Below are 20,759 nucleotides of genomic sequence, written 5' to 3'. Positions count from 1 at the left end.
TCAGTGTGGGCTTCAGATGGGGATTTTTCTTACTCATGAGCTTCAATCCTATCAGTTTAAATTTAAATTAAAAAATTAGACACTTTGGAAAAATTGAGCATTAACATCTGTCTCCAGCTAAGTACAGATATTCAGTTTCTCCTGGGAGAAGAGTAGAGCTGGGGAAAAGACTCCCTGCCTTCCTGAGACCAGGGTCACCCCAATCCTAAAAAGTGGGCAGCTGCTTCCCCTCTCCTGTAGACTAAAAGGTGAAGGGAGCAGCAGCCATTTCTCCCTACCTCTTCCCCAGACCAAGCAGTCCCCGGTTTGGGGAAGAGGCACAGAAACTGGTATGAGGAGTAGGCAGGTAGCAGCTGGTGGCTGCATCCCTCTTTCCCTCCCAGTCTACCGGCAGGGTGGAAGCTGCTGCCCCTCTCCCCACCTTCTCAAGATGAGTGTGACCCTGGTCTTGGGAAAGCACGGGAGCCTTGCCCCTAGCTCCACAAGCCAGGGGAAAGGGTATAGACATTCAATCTCCTAGGATAGACTTTCCCATGGGCAATTTAATCCTGGCTGTTCCAGGATTATTTTTTCCCAGAGGAGCCATTTTTGCTTTGAGTGAAAAAGCCTGAATGTCTGTACACTTCTGGTTTCACTGGGAGAACTGATTCTCCCAGTTGAAACTGACTGCCTATACATAGCCAGTGTTTAATCATGTAAGGATGATCAACCTTAAATACTTAACTCACTTTAAATTATGATTTGTGTTTAAAAAGCCAATATAAACAAAAATGCTACCCAAAGGAATAAATGCTAACATGTTTGAAGTAGTTTTAGGTTAAATGAATAACTGTATCCCTTTATGAGCATAGCGGTGGTTAACCAAGTTAGTGACAAGGTAAGTAGTTTCCTACAAAAACTCATGCCTTTCTGAACTAGATGCCACTTTCTGCTTGAATGCTTTAACTTATAAATGGGGAGTTGGTACCTCAAATGCAAGATTCTTACAGCATTTTTTTTTTTTAAGAATCAATTTCATTTTAAACACATGTTTATTTTGGGTTGACTTTTTTAGCATTAACATTAACTACACAGTCTGTTTGGTCAGTTTTGGGCTTCTGAGGAGCTACTTTATCTGTAATTGTCAAATAACAAAAGTAAAACATTTGTTTTTAGAGTGCCGCAGATGATTCAGAAGCAAAGAGTGATGAATTGACACGAGCAGTGGAGGAACTGCATAAACTTTTGAAAGAAGCAGGTGAAGGTAAGAAGCTGCATATAAGAATTAGAGAGCATGTTATTTCAGTTTCATGTTCCTATCACTTGACTTAACTATATCTCAGGGTTAAAGAAAATGTCGTGGTAGTTAGATGGGTATAAAAAAAAAATCCTATTATATGGAAGAATTTCCTATTTAAAATGTAACCAGTAACATTTTTTGCAGTAGTGGCTCTACAACTTAAGAGTAATTTCCCATTGCCTTCTAATAAACTTACAGATTTTTTTTTTAGGTCTTTGTTATTTTGAGACAGTTAAACAAAGAGACTTTCCAAATAGTCTGGTTTTTTTTTCAGATTGTCTCTAAATCTGTCTCCTTCTAGATTGCTTTGCCAGTAAAGGAACAATTCAGTTTTTAATTGTTAGCACTCATGCATTCAACTCAAAACCAGAATAACAGCCATTAGTTTGCAGGGGTTTGGGTTGTAGCCGTGTTGGCCTAAGGACATAGGCAGCAGACAAGGTTCCTTGGGTGAATTTGATATCTTTTATTAGACCAACCCAAATGGTTGGAGAATAGTTATTAAGCAAGATATCGGGTGCATTCTTCCTCACCCTGTGTTTCTGAAGCATTGGTCTGTTTTTAGATACACTTTATGATATTTTGGAATAGTTTGCTTTTCTTAAGAAAGACAAGAGGTTTTATATATGTACATGTGTAAATTTCAGCTAACAAGGCCACACAGGATCATTTGGCTGAGGTGGAGGAGTCAAAAGCTGCAATGGAAAAAGAACTGAGGGAGAAGATTAGTAAGCTAGAGAAAGAGCTAGTGAATGCAAATGAATTACTTTCTGCTACAAAACGTAAAGGTAATTTAATGTGTTTTAGAAGTTCATAAATGTCAAATTTTATACCTAAAGTAATCTTATAAAAGAGGCAGTGCATTGCAATCTCTAAACCAAATCATTGTACTAAATCTTTCATTTAAAACTTATCAACATTTTTTAAGATTATGTCTAAATATAAGAAGCATTTCCCTTTAGAAATTGCTATTTCATCCAGATCATTAAAAGGTTTTCTGTTCTGCAGAAATTTCCCATTAAAAAAGGGATACCTGGAGGGGGTGAATGTTCCAGCTGCATCAGAACATCCCATTTTGATCTCTTTAATTCAATATTTTTACACATACATTGAACACCTTCAAGAGCAAACTGGATGCTTATCTTGCTGGAATCGTATGACCCCAGCTGACCTCCTGCCCTTTGGGCAGGGGGCTGGACTCGATGATCTTCTGAGGTCCCTTCCAGCCCTAATGTCTATGAAATACAATGTCATTTTGAAAATACAAAAGCAGAATATGTTGATATATGTACTTTTGTCTTTTAAAGGCTATTTTTAAAATATGCCCATTTTAGTTTCAGTTTAAAATGAATTCTTTTTTTAAATGAATTCTTTATTCTTTTTAGAAATTTTTTAAATGTTAAAATTCAGTTGTAATGGAAACAGGGGTATAGGTTGTAGCCGTGTTAGTCTAAGGACATAGGCAGGCAAGGTTCTTTGGGTGAATCTGATATCTTTTATTAGAACAACTTAAATAGTTGGGGAAAAAATGTTTAAACAAGCTTTCAGGTTCAAAAACCCTTCATCAAGCTGAGGAAGTTTTCAGCAGTTGGTGTGCGCTCTTCCTAGATGGAATGAAAAGCAAAGAATGGAAAGAAATTTCAAGCTTCATGGAAAAATACATCATTAAATAATGCAGGGGTGTAGGTTGTAGCCATGTTGGTCTAAGGACATAGGCAGACAAAGTTCCTTGGGTGAATTTGATATCTTTTATTAGACCAACCCAAATAGTTGGAGAATAGTTATTAAGCAAGCTTTCGAGTTCAAAAACCCTTCATCAGGCTAAGGAAGCTGCAGCAGTTGGTGTGTGCTCTTCCTGGATGGAATGAAAAGTAAAGAAGCCAGGGGCTGGGCTGGGGAGTCAGTTGCTAGGCAGATTGTAATGTATCAAAAATCCAATGTCTATGTTTAGTCCATGATCTCTAGTATCGAGGAGGTTGATGAAATGGAGCTCATAGGCTCCTCTCTGGGAAGTGTTGTGTAAGTTTCCCTTGAGGATCAGGACTGAGAGATTGGAGAGAAAGTGGCCCTTCTGTGAGAAATGTGCCCCCACCGGTAATTGGGTATTTCTGTCTTTGATAGATTTCTGGTGTGCGTTCGTTCTGGTGCGGAGTTGTTGTTTGGTGTCTCCTACGTATTTTCCATTAGGGCATTTGCTGCATTGGATGAGGTATATTACATTTCTGGAGGTGCAGCTGTAAGATCCAGGGATGCTGATGGCTCTGTTGTGGGGTGTAGTAATAGTGGGGGTGGTGGAGATGTGTTGGCAGATTTTGCATTTCTTGTCCTGGCACAGTCTGGATCCTTTTGGTGTGTTCTGGGTTTGAAGTTTGCTTCTGGTGATGAGGTTGGCGAGGTTCGGTGCTTGTTTGAAGGCTAGGATGGGTGACTCTGGGAAGATCTTTTTAAGAATAGGGTCTCTGTCTAGTATCAGTTGCAATTTTTTGAGGATTTTCTGTACAGGTTCAAGGGAAGGGTGATATGTCATCACCAGCGGTGTGCGATTTGTGGCGGGGTTTCTTCTGTACTGCAGCAGTTCTTCACGTGGTATCCAGGTGGCTCTTTCAAACATGCGATCTATCTCTCTGGAGAAGTGTCCTCGTTGGGTGAAAGCCTTTTTAAGATTGGTGAGGTGGCAATCCCGGGTGTTCTCTTCAGTACAAATGCGGTGGTATCTGAGGGCTTGGCTGTGTATCACAGTTTTTTTGGTGTGTTTCGGGTGATTGCTGGTTCTGTGCAGATATGTATGTTGGTCTGTGGGTTTCTTGTATACTGTGGTCTGTATTTTACCCTTCTGGATACTGATCTTTGTATCTAAAAAGGAGATGTTGGTGCTGGAGTATTCTAAAGAAAGTCGGATGGAGGGATGGTGATTGTTGAATTTCTGATGGAACTCAATCAAATTGTAGGTTTTCACTCCAAATGATGAAGATGTCATTGATGTATCTTAAGTATAGCAAGGGTTTGATGGTGCAGTTCTTGAGGAAGTCTTCTTCCAGGTGGCTCATAAAAAGGTTGGCATACTGTGGGGCCATTTTAGTGCCCATAGCTGTTCCCATCATCTGGAGGAAGTGTTGATTATTAAAAGTGAAATTGTTGTGTGTGAGGATGAAGTGTATAAGGTCAGTAATATCTTTGGGTCTGTATTCTGGGTTGTAATCTTGTTCCTGTAGCTATGTAAGGCAGGCTTGGATGCCATCCTGGTGTGGGATGTTGGTATATAGGCTGGTAACATCCATGGTGGCTAGGAGTGTGTTGCTGGGAAGGTTCATTTGCTGTCCAATATTAAGTGTGAGTGCATGCATGTATGTGAGCCAAGCCCTTGCATTCACCATAAATTATTTATTTATTATATTTATTTATTTATATCTCTCGCGCATGTGTATAGGGAAAATAAGTGTTTATTGTCGTAGAGATTAACCTAGATATATCTGTGGGAGTCTGCATACCAGTTCATTGAAAATCAGTTACTCTTGTATCTTTAAACTTTTAACAAATGTGACAGATAGCATTTTCTGCTGTTTTATTTTACCAGATCATTGTTTGCAGAACTTCCCAAGATAATTAGTTTTTGTTGAACTCTGCCAGCCATTTACCTTCATATTCTTCCATTTTTTTATCCTAAAATTATTTTAAATTTCAAACACTTGACAGTCTAATTCCTCAAATGCTTAATTAGACCAGACAAAGCACCAAAGAATATAATGTTGCAAACAGTTTCTACTAGTTGACTTTATTGCTTTCTCTGATTTCATAAATGCTTTTTTGAAATGAAGGTTGATGGCCATCTCTATAATATAGGTTGTCTTCAATCCTATGTATGATATATTTAATTAAAAGTGAAAATGCAAGCATGGGTGAAAGACATGCCCTTTATTCTATATTGTTTTGCATAGTGGGACAGAATAGCATTTTTTGACAAGTGTGGGATTATAATCTTTCCAGGAGCCATTCTCTCTGAGGAGGAGCTAGCAGCCATGTCTCCTACTGCTGCAGCAGTTGCTAAAGTAGTAAAACCAGGAATGAAATTGACTGAGGTGAGTGGTGTTAATTTAGTTCCGTTTGGCTTAGAATCCCTAGTCAAAAGCAAACAGAGTGGGGGGGGCATTGTACAAAATTAACCTAACGGAGAGAGAGAGAGCGAGCAATGGTTCTCATTCTTGGTAGGCTCGAGGCAACTCTTGGAAAAATGCCAACTCTTAGCCATCTCTCAGTTTTTAACAACAAATAGAGCAATTCAGCTGTTGCAAAAAACGCAGAAAGACCACAACCAGTCAGAATGTTTTTTTGTTAGAGCCAGAGATTTCAAAAAGAAGTCCGTTCAATTTTGTTTGCATGCTTAAATCCTGATATTGAACAGCACCTTTAAAAGGATCTTGCAGCACCCCACGGTGCTGTGGCACCCTTGTTGGCAATTCCTGATGAAGAGTCTAGATCTCATTGTCTAAATCTTAATTCAGTAAGATGCCTGAGTATAACTTAAAATCAAGTGGATATGCTCTTATGTTTTAGTGTTTTGCTGAACTGGGCAGGTCTTAGTGGTTTAAAAAATTATTAATGGAATTTTTATGAAACATAACATTTGTAGAATTTCTTCACCACGAGAAATCATTTGCAAATGTTCTTTTAATTGTGCCTTAGTTTTGCAAGCCAGCTTGTTTCATATCTATCACTGTTGAGAACCTACCCTTGCTACTTGCATTTATTTTGATTGGTTGGAACAAATGAGTGCTACTTGGGGTGTGTTAAATTCAGTTGCAATTTGTTCTGTCATGGAATTGTATCATGCTTTTTTCAGAAAGGTTGGATTTCATAAGAGAAAATTTACTTTTCCTCTTTCAATACTTTGATCCAATTATTTCATTTCTCCAGTCATTAAAGAATGGTTGCAAAATATCTCATTTCCTGTGATGCTAAACTTGTCATTTCTGAAGCTTTTGTTTTTTGATCCATCATCTACAAAGAAGAATAATTTTTTGTCAAATGACAAGTTGATGTGTTTTAGCATTTGTCCAATTTCTTTTTTAGCCTTGAGGCACATTGCTGCAGTTGCATTGTACCTTGTAAAACTGTAAATTCCTAATAGGGATGATTACTTTACCATAATATTTTTTATAATGCATTTGTAAAGGTTAAGCTAGTTGGTTATTCGGAGAGAGAAGTTGAAAACATCCTGTATAAAATCTATTAAGCACAATGTAAATCAGTGTTTTGAATGTGTGCATTATCTAACTGCTAGTAACAGGGTTTTAGAGAGATCTGTTTGGTATTTAATTTTTTTTTCTTGGTACAGTTGTACAATGCATATGTAGAAACACAGGATCAGTTGCTTCTGGAGAAGCTGGAGAATAAGAGAATTAATAAATACTTGGATGAAATAGTGCAGGAAGTTGAAGCTAAAGCACCAATTTTAAAACGTCAGCGTGAAGAGTATGAACGCTCGCAAAAAGCTGTAGCCAGTCTGTCTGCAAAGCTTGAACAAGCTATGAAGGTCAGTGTGGGCATTAAAAAAACAGGAAATTACTTGGAAAGATAATAGGAAACAGACCTCACCAAGCATGAATACTCTTGCCAAGTTCTATTTTGTACATTTACTAAATGTGTGTTTTGCAAAAGAATTTGCTCTCTCCAGTTCTTGAGACATGACCTTTCCATTCCAGATGTATGCAGGGTTGTTTACAATTTTTTACACTTATAAGCCAAAGTATGTTGATCTAGGCTAGGTGAAGGCATTCAAAAAGCCTGAGGTGGAATTGATCTAAGTTACGTGGTAAGCAGCGTAGTTTCGATTGGTAGCTAACACAACACACATTTGCCCTTTGAGGGAATGGATCAAATCCTAGACTGGGTTCTGACATTTTTAAACCAGTCTTTCTGTGCTAAACTTGTGTTATGGGCATAGACCAGTCTCTGATCACTTGTACCAGTAAACGTGTAATGTCTGTACCTGGCCCTTCAGTCTTGAGACAGCTCTCCATTCACAGAAACAGTTTATAAACAAGGCTTCACATCTCAATGTGTAACAAGTAACAAAATGGGGAGAAGAATGGTTAAGGAGACAAAATAAGATTTGTATGTCCCATTCTCATTCATTACAATGGCAACTGGATGTTGACCCTATAGGCAGCTTTGAATACCTAGTGAACAGTTCTATATTATGGTGAGCTACAAAAATTACAGCATAACTTAGAAAAATAAGCATTTGGCTTTGTGTTTTGATTGAATTCTTAGGCTATAACTTCAGTCTTTTAAGGAATAAATAAATATTTGGTTGTTGGGTATGATGAGCTTTATTTTTACAGTATATTCTCTTTCCTGGGCCTGATATGATTGCTGTAGCATGAAATAATGATTACTTGCATTTCTGTGTGTTTTTAATAAATGTTTGTTTATTAGGAAATTCAGCGATTGCAGGGGGACACTGATAAAGCCAACAAGCATGCCTCTGTCCTTGAAAGAGAGAATCAAAGGCTAGAAATACAAGTGAAAGACCTTTCACAGCAGGTTAGAAACTAAACTGTAACTCCTTGTTTTTGTTTTTTTATTAATCCAGTATTGTACTGCTTTTACTATAAGTGAAAAGTAGTTCATTTCTGCATTCAATTGGGTATCAGTTTCGTGAATTGAGCTTCTTAGTTAAAAACATCTCTTCTGCCAGGCTGGTGTTTACGTTTCTGCTTATAAAATTTCAGACAAATTCAAATTATTAGACACTCATGTTATCTAAACAGCATTGTTCTGCATATTTAACACAAAAAATTGCAATATAAATCTGGTCTGTATAGAAATGGAAGGTTCAGTGGCTTGAGTTCCCTTTGTGATAGTTAGCGACTGAATCTGTTTTACTGCTTTTATTTAAAAAATGGAGATAATGCTTGTTTCACTGGCATTTAGTGATGATCAGTTTATGTTTCTAAGGAAATGTGGGTTCAATTTTCTAAGTCTTCTGTTATACTGAAAGGTAGAAAATAGAGAAATTGTTTTTCCGCCTTTTGTCTCCTGTCTTTTTCTGTTGATGTTCAAGTGAAATGTTATTTATGATTTTACAAATCTGCTTGTTCTTTTTTAGATTAGAGTGCTTTTGATGGAACTTGAGGAAGCCAGAGGCAATCATGTGATTCGTGATGAAGAAGTGAGCTCTGCTGATATCAGTAGCTCCTCAGAAGTGATAACCCAGCATCTAGTCTCTTACAGAAATATTGAAGAACTTCAGCAGCAGAATCAACGTCTCCTGGTGGCTCTTCGGGAATTGGGGGAAGCCAGAGAAAAAGAAGAACAGGAAACAACTTCTTCTAAGTAAATTTACTTTCCCTTTTCCACAAGAATGCTGTCAGTCTATAGACAAAGTGATTTCTAGTTCCTGGGATGATAGTGTTGCCAACATTTTGGTGGTAAAGACTTCACGTTTAGTTACATTATGGCTCAAGAAAATAGCCACAACTTAATTTCTTGTGTTAAACTTGAAATCTGGATGCCTGGGAGAAAATCAGATCTGATTTGGATTTCATATCTGAGAAAAATCAAATCTGATCTCATCAATCAGTGGGCAGACCATGAAAGACGACTAACCTAGTGTCATAAACTTTCAAACAGATTCTTCCAATCCATCTCCTTTTATGTGTGAAGAAATGTGAGGGAATAAGGGAAGGATAATGCCTTCTTTCATCCTGCCATTCACAAGACCTTATCATCCACTTTAAACCTCCTAATCAGGGAATAGGTTAATTGCTGGGGTTTTGGCAAGTGGTTAGAAATGATGTGAAGAAGAACCAAAGTGTCCTTTTCTGTATCCCAGGTAGTAACCCTCCTATAGCCTAAGCATGATGGGAAGATTTAGCTAACTAGTCAACTGATATATAACTTTTTTACTCCTCAGAGATTTTTTTTCTCCTCCCAGATTTAGTGCTGCTTTTTTGTTCCTATTTTGCCATTTTCACCAAGGAACCTAAAGTTGACATAAAGATGAAAACAGGCAAGAGTCCAAATAAGAGCAATAATATCTCTTGAGATTGTTTTTTGGATTTTAAAGAGGATGACTGTCAGATTCACAAAGTCAGATCCATATTTTGCTCAAAGTTCCAATGATGAAAGTTAGTTACAAGGGTAGACTTGAAAGACTTGTGATTAAATGTAAGAGCTTTTTTTAAAATATCATATTGGCTAACTATAATACTCGAATGCTACAATGCTGCAAATAAGAAAAAACTTCCTTTTCTTTAGAATTTCTGAGCTGCAGGGTCAACTTGAGGAAGCTCTCAATGAGCTAGAGAAGTTGCGTGAAGCACGTCATCTTCAAGTGCAGCTAGTTGATTCTATTGTTCGTCAGCGTGATATGTATCGTATACTGTTGGCACAGACCACAGGAGTTGTCATTCCAGTGCAAGGTAGGCTCCTGCTAGTAACTCAAATAAGATTCCATGCTACTTCCATTCCTGTGCCCACCCCTCCTTGCCTGCTCCCTCTGCTTCAGTGCCTGTATCCCACCCCTGCACCTGCCTCTTCCCTCCCCACATCAGTGCCTGTCCCTTCCTGCCATTTTCCCAGTCCCTTGCTGCTTACCCTGAATCATGGCTCTGGCTCTGACCTGGGGCATGGAGCATATGCTGGCTCCACCCCATTCCTCCATGCCTGTGTTGGGGCCAGAGCAACACCAGCATCCTGCCCACCCCTACTTGAGTCCAAGAAGAGGGCTTCCTTCCTATATTGAATGGGGGAAAGGAGGGATAAGGAGACTCATCATCTTGGATTTAAGTAAATATGGTACTTGCAATATTTTAGTGGTCAAAAGCTTTTGAAAATGATGGTAGTGGAGCACTTTGAGTTTTTAGTTGGTGTAGAAGGTCTGTTCTTAGCTAAGAGGCAGTTGAGGACATGGGCCAAGTGACTTGACACGATCTTTCCTTTTTTTATTTCTTGGTATATTTGGTTGTTTTAAAATATAGCTGTTCTTATAAAGCTTCAGGTATGTTACCAGAAGAGATATCCTTTGCATCCACCCCAAAACGTTCAATAATGCCTCAGGCCATGTCAACTCCTGCTCCAGTATCAATGACTGAGTCCATAGAGGCAGTGGAAGCTAAAGCTGCACTTAAACAGGTATAGTTATCTTTATTTTTCTATTAAAAAAATATTAAAGGTGTTTCAACTTCTCTTTGGAACCACTCTGCTTGACCCTTGATGTGTTCTATAGTTGCAGGAAATTTTTGAGAACTACAAAAAAGAAAAGGCAGAAAATGACAAATTGCTAAATGAACAGAATGAAAAACTTCAGGAACAAGTCTCAGACTTGCGATCACAGAATGCTAAGATGTCTACACAACTTGAATTTGCTTCCAAACGGTAAATTGGTTTTTATTTTTCCCATGACTCGTACGTCATTTGTATGCCTTCCATTTGAGGAGGTAACAGGCTTGCTGATTGGTGTTAGGTGTACTGCATGTTTGATACGAACTGGTAAGAGTGTATTAGTGTTAACAGTTAAGAATGATTGCTGCATGCAGGCCAAATCAAATAAAACAGGTTAAGTTCAGTTGTACAAAAAGCAACTCCATAGGAGACCATGCTTTACTACTAACAAAAAGACCAATGTTGCTTAGTCCAAAATAGGAGTCATACTAGATTCTTCATTAAAACAAAACAAAACTCTAAGCTGGGGAAGAACTCAAATAAACTCTGGATTTATAATTTTCAATGTAATGGGTTAAAGCCAGAGACAGATGCCTTCAAACTCTGGTCTTTCATAAGGATGTAAATTATTATTTTAAAAAGTATCTGTTTAACCTCCTCTAATTTTATATTGATTAAACAGTTAACCAATAACATGGCAGCTCTGACATAGTTACTACTGGAAACTGCACCCCAGGGCCTTTGACAGTATGGGGGAGGAGGTGGCAAGTCCCGCCAGACAGTACAGCCCAGGTGAAGCTGCTGGTGTCAGCAGCAGGCAAAGGGCTTTCCAAGGCTGCAGCAGCCACTAGCTCGCTGAGAGGGAGGGAGCACCTGTGAAGGAGTAGCTGATTGATCATATGATTAGTCATTGGGCTGCCCCCTGTTTTCAGGCATGGCTGCCATGATTCCCTCTGAACTAATCTCCATTGGTACTTTTTTTAATGCTGATTAAACATAGAAAGTGAGGGGGAAACTTTTTTTTTATGTTCAGTGAATCTTTTACTAGGCTGTCTCTGTAACTCACACTTCAAACTGTTATGTGTAGGCATGATGTTCTGATGTATGGAAGCATCTTGTAATTCAGATTGTCATTTAACTTAGAAATACAAACGTCTTTTCTATTGTTGTTTGTGAAGTTATGAGATGCTGCAGGATAATGTTGAAAGTTATCGTCGAGAAATAACATCTCTACATGAAAGAACCCAAAAGCTTACGGCAACAACTCAGAAACATGAGCAAATAATTAATACCATGACGCAGGACTTGAGAGGAGCTAATGAAAAACTTGCAGTGGCAGAGGTGATTAGCACATTTTGCATGCTCTCAAACATTTAGAGTAAATAGGGTGAGAGAGAAAATGTCTCCTATACTGTCTTGAAAACTGATATAACTTGAATAGATTATACTGCCTATTCGGCAAACCAGCTGAAATCCTAGAATCCCAATAGGCTATATGTCTACATTTCTTAATTGCATGGTGTTTGTAAAAATATTAATATATCGTTGATGTGGGGAGAACCTCATTTACCAAGTGCCTTTTGCTGTGCATTTTCTGAGGTTTTCCATGTTAATTCAGAATCCATTTACATAGAGAAAATAGGGATGTAATTTTAATATTTGTGAGCTTGCTAAACTTTTAATTCCTTTACTATTTTTTTTAATTTATTTTCTTAAACTTCTGAAATCTGAGCCAAGTTGTATTTTTTAAAGAGCATTGACCAATTCTTTGTAATGTATATGAGCGTGTTTAATTTGCTTTTTAAAAAGTTATGTCGTAGAGATGAACGCAGTTTTGCCCAGTTGTACTGAATGCACACATTTATTGTCAAGTTCCTGAATTACCATTTCTAATTCACTCTGTTAAGGTAAGAGCAGAAAACTTGAAAAAAGAGAAGGATATTTTGAAGATGTCTGAAGTTCGCCTGACTCAGCAACGAGAATCTTATTTAGCCGAACAAAGGGGACAGAATTTGCTGCTAACTAATCTACGAGCTATTCAGGTATAGTGAAATGATGCCCAAAAAGGATAAATGGGTAGATGCAAAAACTTGGTCTGAGCCCAGTGCCCAATATGATCATTGACTCCAAAACATTTAAGCAGTAACCTTTGTTTCAAGTTATAAACAAACATTAGTTAGCCATTTTTTCCATTCTCATTCAGGGTAATAATACTGTGTTATCAATATGGATACACTGTCTGTGTCCTTTTCAAAATAAGGGATTTTTTCCCCCCTATTCTGTGACAGTACACCTATTAATTTAACTGACTGAAATTGTTGATCAAATCAAGCAACTCATTCAGTTAACTCTGTCTTGATTCTGATTGCTACTGGCCCACCAATTTTATGGTTCCTTCCTATGCTTAAATTGTTGAATGGTTTCCACGTAAGTAAATGTTCAAAGTAACATCACTGACTTTTTCTAAGTTGTGTCTGAATTTCATTGTTTAATGACATGTCATCTTTTAAAGCTTTTACAGCTTTATTTTTGTACTTACTAGAAATCTTATAGGAGAAAAGATTATGCAGGCAGTATTTAATAGAGATTTTTTCAAAAACAAGTTCTACACTAGGTTGATGTGCTATGGTATAACAATTAAAATTACAAAGCAGTGCAATTTTTTTGGGAGTGGCAGGAATAGTACAGGACTAATTTGTATTAGGCAATGTTAATCAGTTTTCTGAATTGCTATGCATTGTAGCAAATATTTTTTGCTCTTTCATTAGGCAATATTGGAGAGATCCGAGACGGAGACTAAACAAAGGCTCAGTAATCAAATAGAGAAACTAGAACGTGAGATATCCCAGCTAAAGAAAAAACTGGAAAGTGAGGTGGAACAAAGGCATTCACTTACCAAAAATCAAGATGTGAGTACTAATAGAAAGTGGTAATGATTTTTTTTTCCTATTTCTTCTAAAGGAAAAAGATTGCTTACGGTTTTATCAGCTTACCAAGATCTACATATAAATCTTTAATTGTTAAATACAAAGAGAGCAGTTATTTTAAGCACTTGTATTATTTCATAAATTCAAGACTGCTGCCTTTACAGGTTCATCTGTTGGATCTTAAAAGACAGCTTGAGACTGAAACAAGCCGTCACCTGAACACGAAGGAGCTTTTGAAAAATGCCCAGAAAGAGATATCCACACTGAAGCAGCAGCTCAATAATACTGAAGCCCTGCTAGCTTCGCAGTCATCACAGAGAGCTCCTGGGAAAGGTAATAAGAAATAGTAACATAATCTAATATTTACTATGCTTAAGAGGTTCTCATGGATAAGACTAGAATGTGTTAGGTCCAGTGTTGTGTATGTGAATGCAGGTGCACAGTACTTGCAATCAGGCAACAGCTTCATGATGTGTATTGTGTTCTTTCCCCAGAATCTGACTAAGTGCAAAAATTCAAAAGAGGCAACAGACTTAACAGGTTAAAACAACAAAGTGATCTTTCCTGCATACTTGAAGTATTTAGATATGTACTGCATTTTAACATGCATCATGTTACATTTTTCTCCATTGTTAAGTTTGTTGCCTGGACTACATGCCATTTAGCTTATGCTGGAAAGCAGGCAAATGGCAGGTAAAGGCAGGGCAGGACAGAGGCAGATGAGGGTGGTGCGCCAGGCAACAGCTACAGCCACACCAGCTACCTTCCCCCTCCCTTCTTCCTCCCCGCACTACCTATTACTCAAATCCAAGATGAGGGGCCTTTCCCCCTTTTTTGGGGTGGGACAAAAGCCGCATCTTGGGTTCAAGTAAATAAGAGAAATATCTTTTATTTCATTCCTCCCCTGCAACACCCTATAAAAGTTAATATGCATGAAGAGGTTTATATGAACTTGCTTCCTGTTCGGTTTTAAAATTCTCTGCTCGCCTGTGTATTTTCAGAAATTGTAAATTGCACATAATTTCAATCTTAAAAATGTAATCCTAGTTTTATACATTAAACTGTGTTTTGGTATCATAGGGCAGACTAGTACCAATGAGGATGTGGATGATCTTGTAAGTCAGCTAAGGCAAGCTGAGGAACAAGTTAATGATCTGAAAGAAAGATTGAAGACTACTTCTAGTAATGTGGAACAGTACAGAGCTATGGTCCTTAGTCTTGAAGAATCCCTTAATAAGGAGAAACAGGTACATACTGACATGTAATTGGCCATCAAAGTTACTTTACTAAATATTGCTGTAAGTCTTGTTCCTGTTTTTACTTTCTTTTGCTTGTGAGTACCGCAGCATGTGTAGTATTATGGAGGAGTGGCACAGGCTATACTACTTCTCAGTGTGTTCTAGAGTAATGAAATTTAAATTCCTTATCAGTGGGTACATCTGCACTTTACTGCAGAGTAGACCAATTAGCTCAGTAGTAAAGCGTCACAGTCTATATGTGCATGGGCATTAGGGCACAGTAAACTAATTAATTCCACCGTCGGATGGTACTGTCGGGGACAGTTGTTGTGGTGGGGTACTTCACTGCACCAAAATGCACATGTAGATGTTCAGCTGGTCAGCTCAGCTAGCTGGGGGGCCTGCTCTGCCCTGGCATGTGTAGATGCTGCACCCGGGAGCAGTTGACTCCAGCTTCATCTGCTCCAGAGCTTATTGCATAGCATTAATCACACATGTGGATGCACCCAGTCTCTCCCATACATGTACCTTTATCAGTCTTCATAGTCTGTGTTCTTGTATTTAATTTTTTTTGTTTAATATGACTGAATGTAAATTTGAATTAAGATCGGAGTTTGTGCTAAAGTGTTGTTCCCCAGCCCTGCCCCCCCGATCCCCCTGCCCTGCATAAAAACAAAATGCCCTCAAGAACAAGGTAAATGTATTACTGTGGCAGGATCATTAGAAATACAGGCATTGCAAACTAATGTGAGATAATTATAAGCATACCATATTCAGTGGACTAAATATCCCTCAAGAAACAAAACCCTTGTAGGCATGGGCTGACTAAGGACACGTGCACATTTTCTTCTATCGAGCACATTGCTGCCTAAATGTACCCTGTCCTCAAATAATTTCAGTATGTCTCTAAAACAATAGATTAGCACAGTTCTAATATAAAATCTTTTATCACCAGACAAGGTTATGTATTTTCTATTAAAACTGTGATATGTGACATTGATGAACTGTCCTTTACCAAGCATCCAGGTGTCTTCACCTCCAGTATTTTGTTGTTGCAAACACTGCATTATGTTGCAGTTGTTTGTACAGTTGAATCTGGAGTAAATAGCCTATTATTTAGCTGGCACATTTTTTAAATGAGTTACATGAAACTGGGCTCTAATACTGGATTACTTTCAAAGTATACATTTTCACCATTATCCATGCTTTCTGTTGTCATCCAATAACTGTTGGACTGAAATGGGAGAATACATATCTTGATATAAAATGGATATTATTTGAATAATATCTGCGAGGCATAACATCTACTTTCTTATTTAAGAAAATGGTTCAATTTAAGCAGCTTTTGTCATGTATTTTGATATGCAGAGGTGTAAGTAAGTTACTACTTTAAACTTTTACTGTTGTGGCTTTTGATGCAGGTGACAGAAGAAGTTCGTGCAACTGTTGAAGTCCGTCTAAAGGACTCCTCTGAGTATCAGGCCCAGCTGGAAAAGAAGCTGATGGAGGCAGAGAAGGAAAAACAAGAACTTCAAGATGAGAAACGTAAAGCTGTAGAGAGCATGGAGCAACAGGTACAACACACTGGACCTTCACTTTTCCTATAGATGGTGTAAAATACATTCTTGCCAACTGTGGTGTTTAGTGCTAATGCATTATACCTTTTTTTTTTTTTTACTGTAGAGTTTACTGTAGAATTTGAAGGACATTAAGTGGATATAATGTATTAAAACTTGTTTCTATTCTCTTGAACTTTGAGCAGTGCATAAAGAGAAGAAAATTGACATGTCAGCCAAAACCAGATTATTCTATGGATGGAGCAAAACATGAGCACTCAGGGTGGCTCCAGTTTATTGCAATCACAGCATTGCCTTTTTTTGCGTGATAAAGACATTGTTCCATGTGCACAGCTACACATGCATACATCAGGCTGTCGGGAGGAGGGAAAAGGGACTAACAGCTTGGACTGCCACTGCTGACCATAGTGGACCATGCTAAGCTCTTGCTGGTTAGCAGCACCACTGAAAGAGTTGGATAAGTCTAAGGAATCATCCCCAGGATCCCTGGGTTTTCCTAGAGAAGAAAGCTGGGAATGAAGGGGAAATCTTCCCATCAGTTCTCCCAACCTGTGTGTGGAGCTGGAGAAATCCTGCCAGGCTAGAGCAGACCCCAGGTCTCCAGAGCAGCAGCAAAGGGAGAAGGAGGGATGGGGGCCCCCCACCCTCCACCCCCATTCTTTCCTGCACAAGTTCAGGGAGCTGGGGACAGTGTGTCTGGCCACAGTGCTGCCTGGCCTGCTGACAAGCAACAAACACAGGGGATTACTCTTGCAGGCCTTCCCTACCCTTCTTCCTCCCCCACAATGCTCCAGTATGGCAGGGACATCCCTGTTTATCTGCTCTGAGCTCACATAAGGGTTGGCTGGGGGCCTGGTATTTCTCCTGCTTGGTGCTGCTAGGTAGAGAGAATGAATGTAGGGTTTAGAACTGTGCAGGGGCAGAGGTTTCCTCCTTGTTGTATTTTAGAGAAGTTTACACTAGAAATGGAACAATGCACCCCGGGATGCCGGAGGACCAGGAGATTGCTTTCACACAATGTATTCCTTTCTATACATACGAATTAAAGCTGGATAACAATCGGCTGTAAACATACATTTTCAAAGTCTAACTTTATAGTTGGTTGGAGCTTTATAGCTGATTATAGCTCGTTAGGTGCTTCAATGATTAAAGGCCCAGGTTGAAGGTACAATAACTTATTAAAAATGTATGACATCCTAAAAAAGTAAACCATGAATAAACCAAAACCTTTCAGAGGTTTTCTTCATTGGATTATAACTGCTTTAAATGCATACCTTGGTTCTCTACCTCATTTAAACGTGCTCAAAGCTCTTACCAGTTCACTGTGTCTTAAAATATGCTGACTGTATTCAATGTTGTGTACCCCTCCCCCCCACTTCTTACAGCTGTCTGAACTGAAGAAGAGCCTCACTGCTGTGCAATCTGAAGTCCAGGAAGCTCTTCAGAGGGCCAGCACAGCCTTAAATAATGAACAGCAAGCCAGACGAGACTGTCAGGAACAAGTATGTTTAGACTATTTTAGCTGCATGTAGCAAAAATGAGAATCCTATGACGAGATGACATTTGCATATTTGTTTTTGACACACAAAGAAAATAGAAAAAGTCCTTATCTGATTTGTAAAGTAATGTTTACTTTGTCTGTGTACAAGCTGCAGTAATTATAGGGAGACCAATATTTTTACCAGTTCTGTGAAAGATAAAATTATTGTGAAATAACTGCCTATTTTTAAAGTGGATCTTGGTCCCATTTTATTTTTTTATATCTGTTTCTATTCCAAGTAACCCTTTTAGATAGGAGGAAACATCCCAGGTTGGCGCTAACCTGAATTGGGAGTTTAATTGCCAGCTTTCCATGTCTCCCAACACTTGGACTGAATCAGTCTCTCTCTGATTACATTTCCTTCTCCACATTTGACTTCCAATAGAATTGGCAGAAATACATGATAATTCTTGTTTCTTAGCAATGCAGAATTTAATAAGAGGACTGATGGGAAGGTATCTAAAAAGCTCTTGTTCTTCAGTCTACTGGAGTTCTAGTATGATCCTTGGGTGAATAAGCAAGGTATCTTTTTCAGAGTCCTTTCAGAGTAGGGTGTTTGCTCAGGACCACAACAGTCTTGATTGGTCTCTTGTGTAGCCCCCAAAGCTATTCTAGACATGATGTCTAAGGTAAGAGGAGCCCTGGCTCCTCCTCACTCTGAGATCCTGGTCTTTCTGTCCTTTACTCTATCTTCCAGGTTCTCAGTGGCCCTGACACAAGGAGCTAACATCTGATTCCGCTCCTGAGAGAGAGACTTGACCTCCTTGTTGAAGAAAACAAGTGCAACCTAAAGTTCCAAGCAGCAAACAGGCACTGTTTCAATAAAAGCATTTAATAAGGCAAAAGCTACCTAGCCATAGATTCTCTCTTCTTCTCCACCTCAGGGGTTAAGCCATTCCTCTGTTCCCAGTCCAGGCCACACAGGCCAGAGCACCTCCAAAGATTGCCTCACTGTTCTCTTTCCAGTCTTCCCAATCCCAAAGCTGGTTTGCTGGTCTCTCTCCAGACCCTGTCTTCAGACTCCCCACCAGGAGCTGCCACCCTTCTTGTCCAGGCAGCCCATCTGTTTTCATGATTATTTCTGTCTCTCCTGGATACCTCCTGGATGTTACCTGCACTCTGCACCTTTCTTGATGTGTTGTCAAAGCTATTCCAGTTTCTGTAAATGGATAGGCCTGCAGTTCTGGTTTCATTGTCCCTTTAACCCATTCCTTCCCCATGTATTAACTTTGTGTATCTGGCACACAACATTACAATGACATGAATGCATTTAAAACAGAAGTATTAGGATAAAAATCACACCTCCTGAGGTTTGTCACATCTCCACAGGAGCAAATCATGCTTCTGCCCTTCGGAAATGTCAGTTGAAGGATAAAGCATCTTTTTTGAGGTGGCTTTGATTGTATTGTGGTTAGCTGGTTTATTGAGAGAGATCAGAGAGGACAAATTTAATATAAGAGAATTTTACCTTATTGCAGTTGTGACCTTTGTACAAGCACAAAAGCTGTCAGGAATAGGTGATAATTTGATAAACTTCAGGAAATAAATAAAACGCTGTTGCCTTTTCCTGCAGGCAAAGATAGCTTCACAAGCTCAAAATAAATACGAGCGGGAATTGATGCTTCATGCAGCTGATGTTGAAGCGCTACAGGCTGCTAAAGAGCAAGTCTCTAAGAATGCAGCTGTAAGGCAGCAATTGGAGGAAGCTGCTCAGAAAGCTGAATCTGCATTACTGGAGTGCAAAGCTTCATGGGAAGAGCGGGAAAGAATGTTAAAGGTAGATTTTTTGTTTTCTTTTTCAATTTCCAGTGACTGTTTTGAACTGTGCAGATGTTTGTGGTTTTCAAACCCATGCACTGTGGGCAAACATTCACATATTTTTTGTTGCAGGATGAAGTGTCAAAACTTGTCTCTCGCAGTGAAGACTTAGAAAAACAAAATAGATTATTACATGAACAGCTGGAAACTCTGAGTGATAAGATGGTGACATCGGTGAAGGAAGCAAACCCAAGTGCATTGAATGTTTCTCTCAATGAAGAAGGCAAATCACAGGAACAAATCATGGAAATTCTTAGGTAACCTTGATACTAGACTATTTATCTTAGTTTTTGTAAATAAATTCAGTTACCAAACTGATTAATTTGTTTTCATGTCAAGTCTTGGGACTAAAAGAGAAAAATTTGGACTAATTTTTATTAACCATTTTTTAGATGAGTGAAAGGTGCTTCCCCTCATTCAGTCAAAAGCTGCTCTTCAGTATAATATGGAAAAGAGAGAGAACTGAGGGAAAGATGTTTTAACACAGCGAGACCTTTTCCCAGACTAGGCTTAGGGTTCTTGTGTCCTTTTTTTATTGGTAGATATTAGGAGTTCCTTTTGGATCTTTTTAATCAGTTTCCATATCTTTTGTCTTTTTAAAGCACTGAGACATCAGCTGCCTCATTTGAGAATTGCATTATCCTGTGCTCTTCAGTTCATGGCACCTCTTTTCTTACTGCAGATTTATACGCCGGGAGAAGGAGATTGCTGAAACTAGGTTTGAGGTGGCCCAGGTGGAAAGCTTGCGTTACCGTCAGAGGGTGGAACACCTGGAAAAGGAGCTCCAAGAACTGCAAGACAGTCTGAATGCTGAGAGAGAGAAGGTGCAGGTGTGTACATAACCTGTCCGTTACTGGCTAAAGTATCTTCTTCTGTACTCCAGTCTTTCTACCACGTGTCTGAAAGTGAATGATTTTAGAAAAATCCAGTTTGAAATTGAGGCTTAAATTTAGCCCATCTTGCTGGCATTATTTTTATAACCCTGTGAACTTGTTCTCAAAAGCGATAGAGCAATTGTAGAGAATAGATCAGTGGTTCTCAAGCTTTTTACACTTGGGACATATCTAGTTAAATTCAAGGCATCCCTTGGAAAATGCCAGCTTGTTCCCCCTTGTATTTCAACTGCAGAAAAATAGTAGAACACTTCTGTTGCAAAAAACTCAGACCACAACAGGTCAAAATATTTTAACAGTGTGGGTTCCTAATTGAAATCTC

General features: G+C 38.8%; 1 protein-coding gene across 3 annotated transcripts in view; it reads left to right on the top strand.

The window, feature by feature from the left end:
• TPR (translocated promoter region, nuclear basket protein) overlaps positions 1-20,759 on the top strand; it is a 59,509-nt gene that overhangs the window by 9,220 nt on the left and 29,530 nt on the right. For all 3 annotated transcript variants that reach the window (XM_014596028.3, XM_014596027.3, XM_014596026.3), the window contains exons 9-27: positions 1,156-1,243; positions 1,927-2,067; positions 5,264-5,355; positions 6,612-6,809; positions 7,715-7,822; positions 8,388-8,614; positions 9,539-9,702; positions 10,275-10,414; positions 10,509-10,657; positions 11,623-11,785; positions 12,352-12,486; positions 13,213-13,353; positions 13,536-13,704; positions 14,452-14,618; positions 16,031-16,183; positions 17,572-17,688; positions 19,300-19,503; positions 19,617-19,801; positions 20,227-20,374. In XM_014596028.3, coding sequence (XP_014451514.1) covers positions 1,156-1,243; positions 1,927-2,067; positions 5,264-5,355; positions 6,612-6,809; positions 7,715-7,822; positions 8,388-8,614; positions 9,539-9,702; positions 10,275-10,414; positions 10,509-10,657; positions 11,623-11,785; positions 12,352-12,486; positions 13,213-13,353; positions 13,536-13,704; positions 14,452-14,618; positions 16,031-16,183; positions 17,572-17,688; positions 19,300-19,503; positions 19,617-19,801; positions 20,227-20,374 — 2,889 coding nt within the window. The remainder of the gene's footprint in view (positions 1-1,155; positions 1,244-1,926; positions 2,068-5,263; positions 5,356-6,611; positions 6,810-7,714; positions 7,823-8,387; positions 8,615-9,538; positions 9,703-10,274; positions 10,415-10,508; positions 10,658-11,622; positions 11,786-12,351; positions 12,487-13,212; positions 13,354-13,535; positions 13,705-14,451; positions 14,619-16,030; positions 16,184-17,571; positions 17,689-19,299; positions 19,504-19,616; positions 19,802-20,226; positions 20,375-20,759) is intronic.

The sequence above is a fragment of the Alligator mississippiensis genome, chromosome 5 (assembly GCF_030867095.1).
Source record: "Alligator mississippiensis isolate rAllMis1 chromosome 5, rAllMis1, whole genome shotgun sequence".
NCBI lineage: Eukaryota > Metazoa > Chordata > Crocodylia > Alligatoridae > Alligator > Alligator mississippiensis.
Note: the sequence above shows the minus strand (reverse complement) of the source record. Positions and strands in the feature narration are given on the sequence as shown.